This window comes from Triplophysa rosa, linkage group LG17, assembly GCF_024868665.1.
Source record: "Triplophysa rosa linkage group LG17, Trosa_1v2, whole genome shotgun sequence".
In the NCBI taxonomy this organism is placed as follows: Eukaryota; Metazoa; Chordata; class Actinopteri; order Cypriniformes; family Nemacheilidae; genus Triplophysa; species Triplophysa rosa.
This window is the reverse complement of record NC_079906.1, coordinates 18,741,290-18,752,039: the sequence shown is the minus strand read 5'-3', so window position 1 is coordinate 18,752,039 and position 10,750 is coordinate 18,741,290. Positions and strand designations below refer to the sequence as shown.

The following is a 10,750-nucleotide window of genomic DNA, read 5'->3' as shown; positions in this document are numbered from 1 at the left end:
GTCCCGCCCCCAGGAAGTGAAACAAACGCGGGAGAAGTGACATGTGTGCAGCCTGTTATCACAACAAGACTCCGTCCATACATACGTAGCGTTTTAATGTATAATTTTAAACACATTGACATTTGTGTCACGTCCATAACTTTGTGTTATTAGTTTAGGCTTCTAAATGAGTGTAGTTATGCAGTGATCATATAGTTACTCTGATTGAGATCTGCGATGCAGAGGGGGTAAAGTGTGGTTTTAGAGAATACCGAAGTCATGAAATCTAGCCATAAAAAGAAAACAAAGGCTACCATTAAAGAAGGTGAGTGCTTGTCCAATTCATGACAACTCGCTTTCTGCATAGCCTGTAGTTTGTGGTAAGTTTACTTCACGTTTTTACTTCATCCAGAGGAAACATCACTATCAGAACCCTCCTCGTGTCACTTTTTCAATGATCTACCTGAAATTTCGGCCTACCGATCTCACCTTCTGCAATGGTATGACCAAAACAAAAGAGAGCTTCCTTGGAGGACAGTGGTAAAGACACGCTGATTTAAATCAAGAATATTCTTTCAATCATTGTCTAGAGTTAAAAATGGTGTACATCTCATTCTTTGTTTACTTTTGATATTATCATATACAGGCCATGACAGAACCAGATGTTAATATCAGAACATATGCTGGTAAGAAACGGGTTTAATGTAGTATTGTAGTAACATGAATTCTTCTCATAGAGCTTGTTTTTCTCATTCAAAATGTTTAGTGTGGGTCTCAGAAATCATGTTACAACAGACTCAAGTTGCCACTGTGATAGACTACTATGACAAGTGGATGAAGGTACGTGAAGTATTTTGGCTTAATTTTGCAGGAGGTTTGGACTGCCAAATATATTTGATGTCTTTGTTTTTAGAGATGGCCGACTGTGGAAAACCTTGCTGCAGCTACATTAGAGGTGATCGTTGCATTCACACGGCTTAAAAATAGAAGACATATTTATTGAGTTCTGTCATAGTTGAGTTTTGGTGTCTTCCAACAGGAGGTAAACCAAATGTGGGCAGGTCTTGGATACTACTCTCGGGGACGCAGGTTACATGAAGGAGCTAAGAAGGTAGGCTTTAAGACTAAACTTAAGTTTACCATCTTAAATTTTGTTGAACTCACAGATCAGTCTGAAAGTAATTCATGTTTTTGGCATGAACAGGTGGTATCAGACCTCAACGGACAGATGCCAAGGTGCACAGAGGGACTTTTGAAACTGCTTCCAGGGGTGGGACGTTACACCGCAGGGGCAATTGGCTCTATAGCTCTTGGACAGGTCGCCATTGCATATGCAGTCACACAGTTTTTTTAGAATGATTCCTGTATATTAGTCGTTTTCGTTCATTTGTCAAAATAAGGTTGTTTGTTTTTGTCCAGGTCACTGGTGCAGTTGATGGAAATGTCATCCGTGTGCTGTGCCGTGTTCGGGCCATAGGAGCAGACAGCACTGGTCCTGTAGTTACGGAGGCTTTGTGGTACCTAAAGATCCATCACGGATAAATATGATGAACTGTTTGCCACCATTTATTAACACTAACATGTTTTTGGGGCTGTTTTAGGAAGATTGCAAATACAATTGTGGACACTGAGAGACCTGGTGATTTCAATCAGGCGATGATGGAGTTAGGGGCCAGAGTTTGCACCCCAAAATCCCCTCTTTGCAGCCAGTGTCCCATTCAGACCCATTGCCATGCATTTAGGAAGGTATTACCAAGCAGCTCTCAACAATATACTTACTTCTAAAACAGAAACTGCATAATATTAAATATCATGTCTTCTTGTAGGTGAGCATTAAGCAAGAGCAAGACTCTAAAAGACTTCAAAGTAAACTGGCCTCTAAGCTCAATACCTCAGTTCCTGAGATAGAAAATTGTTGCAAGTTCTCCAAGTTCATTCTGTAATATTCTTACAAGTATTCAACATTTTTTCAAACGTCATAAATTCAATTCACTGAATTTACTCACAGCAGCTGCTGGCAGTTGTAACTTGTGTCTGTCAGAGGACTGGGACGCCCAACAAGGGGTGCAGAATTATCCAAGAAAGCCTGTCAAAAAGGCTGCACGTGTGGAGAAAACTCTTACCTGTATAGTACAACGTCAGAGAGGACAGGAGACAGAATATCTGCTAACTCAAAGGCCAAGCAAAGGTAAGACTCATGCAGACTTATTTTGACTGCCTTTAAAATGTGAAAGTTATACATTTCTCCTAGATATTTTACCTGTGTCTTTCTTATTTGCAGGACTCTTGGCAGGTATGTGGGAGCTACCCAGCGTGGTCCTGGAGTCTGACCTCTCCGGGAATAAACATGGAGACTTATTATGTACCATGATGCAAATATTTCTGGAAACATCACTGGACACAGACTCCTTTCAGTTTGTGGGAGAAGTAAGTATTTTGGGGTTCAGATAAGAGAAGTTTGGCTTATCTGGTCATAACTTGATATCTATGTTCTCTGTCAGGTGGTTCATATTTTCTCCCACATCCATCAGACATATATTGTGTTTTCCGTGTGTGTATCTGACTGCTCAGAGAAAGAACAAAAGCAGAAAACATGCTGGCTTACTAAATCTGCCCTGCAGGGGGCAGCTGTGTCCACAGGACTGAAAAAGGTGTGTATTTTCCCCCACACAAGTGACCCAGTCAGGCCAAATTTAGTGTCCTGTATCTATGTAATGACTTCTTATATTTGATTACACAGATTATGAAGCTCCATGAATCCTCAAGCAAAGTAAACAGCAGGGTAATATGAATTATTTGCTGGAATTTGGCTTACTTTCCAATTTGGTTATTTTCATGTTTTATGACTTATTTATTTTAAAGTGGCGATACTGTTCTTGACATTTCTCACTGTTTTTAAGGATATAAAGAGAAAACTCAGCCCTGGGGTTGGAAAAGAGAAGCAGTCTAACAAAAAGAAAAAATTTAAGGTTGGTGCTGCTAATGTAGGACCCAAACAACTCTGTCTCAGTAAATTCTTTTCTACCTCAAAGCCAGCAGCCAAAACCAAGAGCAAAAACGCATGACAAAGGCTTGTTTCTCTATTAAGTTCTTGTGGTGTTGAATGTTTTATATGTGGTCATGTGTATTTAATGTTGTGTGTGGAGAATAACCACAATTATTCATTTATATACATTTTTAACTGGTCAATTCATTATTATTACATTTGTTTTAAATGGCCAATAAATATATAAAATATCTGTTTTAAAAACAAAAGCAAACATGCCTAATAAACATGTCTGCCTCATTTTTCTTTTTTAAAGCTTTTATTGCATCCATGTTCTTTTGTGCTGTAAAATGACCTTTTGCTATTGTGTATTGTTTGTATTTGGTGTTTTACTTAGTCTAACCTTTATTTTTTTGTGTTTGTGTAATATCGTTTGTTGACCGTACGTTTTCTGGGAAAGAAAAAATCTCAAGAACTGTGATACACAATAAAGGATTGACATGCCATGTTTTCTAGAAAATGTTTATTTATAAGTAAACATCAATAGCTTTTTTTTAATAAAACAGCCTTTAAGCGTTGGTGAAGTAGCCATTGTCCGTTTCTCAATATGCGGTCTGTTGTCCTCGTGTTCTCGCTCTACGTCATCAATAACCGTCAAAATTCAGATTATGCACCCCCACAATGGATAGGGTGAGGATTAGGTGTTAGGGGAGGGGTTAGGATTAGCCAATCCGGCATCGTGTTTTTGAAGGAGGTGCATAATCTGGCAGGGGTGCATTTCTCGGCACAACACCTGTACCAACATTCCTCTCTACACTCGTCAAAATAAAAGTTGGGATTAATTTAAAATTAAATTACTTCAAATTACAAAAATCTTCACATCCTTAAAAACAGGTCTAACATTAAACGAATTCCATGTTCTATTTCTTTTACCTGTTCATTTATTTTTTGATTAAACTACGTTGAGACTTTTAACTGTGACTTTGGAGTTTCCTTTAAAAGTTCTGTTCAAATAAATTACACGACAGGTAATGACAACCTTCCTTTCAGTGATTCAAAACATTTTAGTGCACGTTCAAAGTCCACCGCAATTGAAGTAACGTTACATTTCTGCTTTTCTCAGGTAAATTATAGGAAAAACATGACATTTTCAGACAATCAAAATTGAGCACTGGTTTTGGTGCGATACAACGAAGTTGCACAGTTTTGTCATTTCGCATTTGTATAACGAATTGCAAAATATGCCATTGTATCGTATTTGCACAGTAGACACGTTTATTTTGACATGTACTTCCATAGCAGCGTTAAAAATGGACTCAGCATGGCAGAGGGTGGAATCGATGCATCGCTGGATTTTGGAGAATGGGGGTGTGTTTTTTGTCATTTCGTTTCATTCATTCCATGTTACTACCAGGACGTGTTAAACAAAACTTTTTGTATTTCCTGTCATTTCTTTTAGATAAACGCACAGACCCGTGGCTTCTGGTCTACTCTCCTGTGCCGATCATTTGTATATTTCTGTGCTATCTTGTTGTTATTTGGGTGGGACCCAAACTTATGAAACACAGGGAGCCAGTAAACCTAAAGCCTGTACTTATTGTGTATAATTTTTCCATGGTTGGTTTGTCCGTTTATATGTTCCACGAGGTACATCATTTTCATTATCTAATAAATCATTCAATTTAATACATTGTATGTAAGAAAAGTAAAAATATTATTTTAGTATTATTAATATTATGCGAAGCCCTGTGTTACAATACAAATAACAATATAGAATTAATCTGTAAAATATTCAGAAGGCATTTGTTCATGGTACTGTTCTCATTCAACCACTGCATTTGTCTTGGGCAGTTCTTGGTCACGTCTTTGCTGGCAAACTACAGTTATCTCTGTCAACCTGTGGACTACACCCCCAGTACATTGGGAATGAGGGTAATACATCTGATCTACACCCACAGATAATTCAGTATAAACTACAAATATTGTTTATCTCTTTGATAGAATGTATAATGCTCTTTCATTTGTAAGTCACTTTGGATAAAACGGTCTGCTACCTGCCTAGTGTTCATAGAACACTGTAATAATCATGAATCATGAAAAAAAAATCTGTTTATGTAGTTTCTTTCATATAATATATCCACATTTTTCACAGCATAGTTACAATCCTCTAAATCAACATTTTTAATACTAAACAAATTAAATTTCCCTCTTTTTTAGATGGCCAGTGTATGCTGGTGGTTTTTCTTCTCTAAAGTCATTGAGCTTGCTGATACGGTAAATCCCATTAAATACATATTTTTAAAATTGAATTCAAATGAATTAAAATATATCACTTTAAGACGTACTCCTAAGGTAGACTTGTAAAAAAGAAGCTGTCTTATTCTTTCTTAAACTGTCTTATTCTTAACATTCAGGTCTTTTTCATCTTAAGGAAAAAGAACAGCCAGCTCACATTTCTACATGTGTATCATCATGGAACTATGATCTTCAACTGGTGGGCAGGAGTTAAATATGTGGCAGGAGGTCAATGTAAGTCAAACATAAAGTTGTGCTCAAAAGTCTTTTTTTTGTTTTTTAGATTTAGATGACTTAAGCCTTTCACACCTATGAAAACATTACAATCACACTTTGATGGTTATCCCACGTTTGAAAAATGTTGACTTTGCCCACTGCACAAAGATCAAGTTTTATCCATGCTACACTTACTATCCACCGTTTGATAGTTAGTTTCATATTTTTCAGGCTTAGAGAATATCCAATTACTTTATTTCATAACTTTGTGTGTTTTTGCCTTTTCAGCCTTTTTTATCGGCCTGCTGAACACTTTTGTTCACATTGTGATGTATTCTTACTATGGCTTGGCAGCCCTGGGTCCTCACATGCAGAAATTTCTGTGGTGGAAGCGTTACCTTACCTCACTTCAGCTGGTAAATTCATGCACATGTTGGTGATCAGGTCATCTGAGAGCACATTTTACAACCAAACAGAGCTGTTAGAAAAATGTTGTTTGCTTTAAAGTCATTGTAAGGATTCACATGTAAGAGTTAGCGTAAAATCAATGGAAGACGACCTTGGTTTGCATGACATAATTAGCATAGCTTTTTTTTAACGTTTTTAATCTGTCATTACAGGTCCAGTTTGTCCTGCTGACAGTTCACACAGGCTATAACCTCTTCACTGAATGTGACTTCCCTGACTCTATGAACGCAGTTGTGTTTGCATACTGCGTCACTCTCATCATTCTTTTTAGTAACTTTTACTACCAAAGCTACATAACCAGGAAAAGCAAGAAGTCTTAACACACATAAAAGGAAATAAATCATCCAATGTGGTAAAAAGAGTGCATATTGTTCATTTTGCGGTCTTGTTTGAGCTTCATATGACTAGTGATAATTCAACTAAAAATGGCCATGGTTACTAAACCGAAACATAAAAATGGACAATAACAAAGGATAGTTAGGATAATTGTGTAATATGGTTTTAGGACTTTAGATTTTATGAATAAGGTTAGAGATTAATGTAGAATGTAAAGATGACCTGTCCAAATGCAAAGTTGTTACTCCTTTTTTGGATCCGGTAACAGCTTTACATTATCAATTTAAAAAACTTGAAATTGTAAATAAAATGAATCGTTTTTTTAACATGACTCTTGGATTAAATGCAATTAAATTTATTTTAAATCAAATACGAAAAATATCTTGTTATTGTTTAAATTTTTGAAAGTTTGTAATTCACGTACGTAAACTCGTTTTGTATGTTAACAATTAAATGCGGTATGAATTGCACTAGATGGCAGTATGTAGGCGTGTTCGACTTCACTTGGTGCTGCGCAGACCGGGAGCCGCAAGTACCGCGAGAGCTATTCGAAAGCTGTACTTTGTGGCAGGACAGATCCTGCTGTTCTCGCGATATGTCTGCAACGCCGACCATGTCAAAGGCACGTAGCATCGATGACAGTAGCGTTAACACGACAATCTGACAAAATCACAAAACGTAAGAATAACTTGTATGTAAAGTGTAATATGTACACTTGTTTATGATAATTAAGGGTTTAAAAGATTAGCGTAATGGCGGTATCGTAACGTCGTGATTGTTTTAGCTGTTGCTCGGGTTTAACTACAAATAAGAAATATCATGTTTTTTATTCATTTGGGAGATTAAAATACATTTACAACAACTTTTAAATCATTATGGGTGCCGTTGAACACAGTTGTAAAACTGTGCTCAAATGAGTTGATTTAAGTGACCATAGATATTAGGAAGCTTTGCGTTGACTCTCCGGCGATAAATCCCCATTCTATCCAAAAGAGGGCAGACTCTGTCTAACAATGACAGTTTTTTCTGTTTCGATCATCTGAAAGTCCACACGCGTTCTTCAGTGTATTTCATTGCATTTTAAACGCTTCTAATTCAAGTCTAAATGACTGTAAACGGTCAACAAAATCTAAAACAGACAGAATGATCAGCATTAGACAGCAATATTCAAGAGTCATTTATTTTCAGAGACTGAGAGAATGACATTATTATTTAATATTGAACAAACTGTACATTTTATACATGTGTTGGAAGTTTGGTATACATTAAAGCCATCGACCATTACAAAATAAAGAACTCTGTTTATTTGGGATGATGACAACCAAAAAAACAAAGCAATACAAACATGGCAAACATTCACTGACAAAACACAGCAACACTAAAAAATTGTTTCCAACACAACAGCCAACAAATCACCGAAGAGAGTTCTGAGAGGCAATATGGAAATGATCAATGATGAGTCGCGGTGGTTGTATCAAACTGTTCCAAAGTCACAATTAGATCAGAGGCGACCAGTTGGGTTTCTTAAGAATAGTAATGCCGTGGTGACGGCGGGGGGTGGGGGGTCTCATGAGGACGTAGACTTTGAACATATATTTCAAAACACTGAAAAATCACAATTTCATAACTTCACAAATCAACACGCTCCACAACACACAAGACCCTCATTATTTAACCTTCATTTTAGTGTAATAGCAGCTTTTAGGGCAGTCAAGGGAACGGATTACATTTCAGTCCAGCGAGGTGTTTCAACAATTATGTAGTTTGATTAAAAAATCAAGAATTCTAAGAACATGTCAAACTATGACAGAAAAGTGTGAAGTCTGATTACAGATGCGGTAACCTGGTTCTACGTCTCAGTGTACACCGATGAGGCTTGGCATAAGCCACGATCGAAGCCGCCCACCTGAAAGAACACACTCTCATCTGTGCCGGGCGAGAACTGGCAACCTGACCCAATGATGTCCGGCACCAAGCTGAAACCTTTGCGTAAGACAAAAGGGCAAACAGCGAAAAAATATGTTAACACTTCTTTAAAAGATAAATGGCTGGGCAATGTGGGCAACGCTAATGACTGCTGGCTACATGAGTTTCCCTGCTGGTGATTATATCCAACTGATGTTCTGAAATGATGCCAAGGTGCTGTAACGACTATAATGATCAGTAGTCAAATACTTTCCAAATGAATACCTGAAGAAGTGCTGGTGGAACAGCTCATGTGGAAGCCATTGTGTGGGTTTGTGTTAAAGTTGTGCGACTCTGCAGGTAAATGACTGTTGCTGATGGACTGTTCCATTCTGTAGTTGTCGCCAAAATGGAAACAGCTCTGGAAGTTGCCACGGTAATCTGTACACACACACAAAACAGGGTTTTATTGGTATCTTTGTGAGGACTTAACATTAAAGCGGATGTAACACACACAATTATTGCCAATCTCATATTAATCTTGAGTACCTATAAAAGTACCGCGTACTTCGTATCTTCGAAAAGTCTTCACACGTTTATAAAAGACAGATACAGCTTTACGATTATTTCCGAAAACAGGTGGGTCTCCCTCTAGCATTGACTCGTGGGCGTGCTTTTCTGGGAGAACTGTCCAATAAGGGACTAAGAAAAGTTTTACGAAAACTTTACATTTTACGAAACCTATACGAACGCTGGGGGAGTGTATCGAGCACAAAATACTATGCCATACGTCCAACTAGTTTTTTGAAAAGTTGACCATGTCAAGCATGAGAAGCCAGCATGTTTAACATTTTAAAGAAGTCAGAATGCATGTAACGCTGTAGCACCCCCCGCCCTTAAAGGAACAGTTCACCCAAAAATGAAAATTCTGTCATCATTTACTCTCCCTTGAGATGTTCCAAATCTGTCAAATTGTTTTTGTTCTGATGAACACAGAGAAAGATATTTGGAAGAATGCTTGTAACCAAACAGTTTTTGGCCACCATTGACAACCAAAGTAGGAAAAATTGCTTTATAAATTTATTTGTTCTGTTGAACGCAAAAAATATATTTTTAGAGAGTGTAGGAAAGCAAACAGTTCAGAATTCAATTACTGTTGAATTCTGCTTGCTTATTAAAAGAAGATATTTTGAAGAACGTTGGTATCCACAACCATTGACTTCCATTGCATAGACACAAAATCATGAAGACATATCTCAAAAAATGTTTTTTTGTGTTCCATCGAAGAAAGATACAGGTTTTGAATGACGTAAGGGTGAATAAATGATGACAGGATTGTAATGTTTGGGTGAACTATCCCCTTAATTCTAATAACCACAGCAGAACCCACAGCCTTGTACTGTGTTGTCAGTATTTCTATTTTCGTTTAATTCCCCCTTTTCCTTTGAGCTTGCTTCCAACAGTATTCAACAATTAGTCTCCCTCAGATGGAGGCTTTGGATTTAAGGTTGTACAAACATGTTCATCTGTGTTCTTAGAGAAGGCAGAGTGTTTCTGCTTCAGAACACTTCTTTTGACAGACAGTTTTGCTGTGTTGGGCAGGGTGGTTTTGTATTCCTTAGAGAATAATGCTTCCTTTTGTGGATCTGAGCTCTCAGCCCACATGTTCTGGCTTACACACAGTACTGTAGAGAGCATGCCAGTTCTCATACTGATGTGGCTTATTCCGACATGTGTCTGTCTTTGCGGAAACATAGGTTCAGGGCTGTTAGAGTTTTGACTTTTATTTGTGGTGTTAGCTCAGACAAGCCTCACTAGTGCTTATAGTTAACGTCCAACAAACCTCTAATCCTGACGATCGAACAAAATGTTTTGTTAAATTTCTCCTAAACATAAATGACACCTCAGATTGTCTGGCCAAGTGATCGTACTTGGGATTTACACAAACTAAGAAACCATGTAGACTTTCATTGAAGAAAGGACTCTAGCTATAACAAGGGACCAAATATCCTAGATATTCGAGTATAGGCATAATTTAAAGGTCCAGTGTATGAAATTTAGCGGCATCTAGCCGTGTGATTTCGAACTGCAACTAGCAGCTAACTCCACCCCTCTCCTTCGAAGCACTACGGTGGCTCTCGTGGGACTAAGATGACGTCACGTTATTGCTTCTTTGCCGAAAGAAATAACGTATTTACGAAACGCACTCTGTAAAGCAGTTTGTCCTTTTATGGCTACTGTATAAACGAATTCCATGCAAGGGGACCCGCGATGTATGTAGATAGAAATAGCTCATTCTGAGGTAATAAAAACATAACGCTTCATTATGTAAGGTTTTTATACACAGTTATGTGTATTATATTGCATTTCTGTCAATAGATTCATCAAAACAATTACACACTGGACCTTTAAATTGGGATGACCTTTAAAAAAAGTAGTACACTTCAAGTGCTCTTTATTAAGTATTCTTAGGTAAAGATGAATGATATTTTTAAGTATACTTTATGTAATAAGTATACTCATCTGAATGTACTAGTCTACAGAAAGCGTACTATTTTAATACTA

At 37.5% G+C, this 10,750-nt stretch overlaps 3 protein-coding genes across 10 annotated transcripts in view; 2 read left to right on the top strand and 1 right to left on the bottom strand.

Annotated features, from left to right (window-relative positions):
- Positions 1-2: 2 nt before the first annotated feature.
- On the top strand, positions 3-2,374 carry mutyh (mutY DNA glycosylase). 2 transcript variants are annotated; one of them, XR_008964702.1, is made up of 11 exons: positions 4-304; positions 392-519; positions 626-665; positions 746-819; positions 893-934; positions 1,019-1,090; positions 1,184-1,297; positions 1,399-1,496; positions 1,581-1,725; positions 1,988-2,167; positions 2,261-2,374. XR_008964702.1 is itself a non-coding variant. In XM_057357347.1 (10 exons), exons 1-10 carry the CDS (start codon positions 259-261, stop codon positions 1,920-1,922), a joined length of 876 nt encoding a protein of 291 aa, XP_057213330.1. In that variant the 5' UTR covers positions 3-258; the 3' UTR covers positions 1,923-2,041. The 2 variants fall into 2 exon arrangements, 1 of the variants encoding a protein (XP_057213330.1); XM_057357347.1 differs by lacking the exon at positions 2,261-2,374 and having other exon boundaries at positions 3-304; positions 1,806-2,041.
- Positions 2,375-2,732: 358 nt separating this feature from the next.
- elovl8b (ELOVL fatty acid elongase 8b) lies at positions 2,733-6,623 on the top strand. Of its 5 annotated transcripts, none has more exons than XM_057357350.1 (9): positions 2,733-2,761; positions 2,880-2,948; positions 4,265-4,333; positions 4,425-4,612; positions 4,817-4,897; positions 5,183-5,239; positions 5,380-5,494; positions 5,765-5,892; positions 6,097-6,623. In XM_057357350.1, exons 3-9 carry the CDS (start codon positions 4,276-4,278, stop codon positions 6,262-6,264), a joined length of 795 nt encoding a protein of 264 aa, XP_057213333.1. In that variant the 5' UTR covers positions 2,733-2,761; positions 2,880-2,948; positions 4,265-4,275; the 3' UTR covers positions 6,265-6,623. The 5 variants fall into 5 exon arrangements, with proteins under 5 accessions (XP_057213333.1, XP_057213335.1, XP_057213332.1 ...); XM_057357352.1 differs by having other exon boundaries at positions 2,741-2,761; positions 4,268-4,333; XM_057357349.1 differs by lacking the exons at positions 2,733-2,761; positions 2,880-2,948 and adding an exon at positions 3,051-4,088 and having other exon boundaries at positions 4,268-4,333.
- Positions 6,624-7,462: 839 nt separating this feature from the next.
- LOC130568664 (zinc finger protein GLIS1) overlaps positions 7,463-10,750 on the bottom strand; it is a 77,553-nt gene continuing 74,265 nt past the window's right edge. For all 3 annotated transcript variants that reach the window (XM_057357669.1, XM_057357670.1, XM_057357671.1), the window contains exons 10-11: positions 8,471-8,626; positions 7,463-8,263 (exon numbers count right to left, since the gene is read on the bottom strand). In XM_057357669.1, coding sequence (XP_057213652.1) covers positions 8,130-8,263; positions 8,471-8,626 — 290 coding nt within the window. In that variant the 3' untranslated portion in view covers positions 7,463-8,129. The remainder of the gene's footprint in view (positions 8,264-8,470; positions 8,627-10,750) is intronic.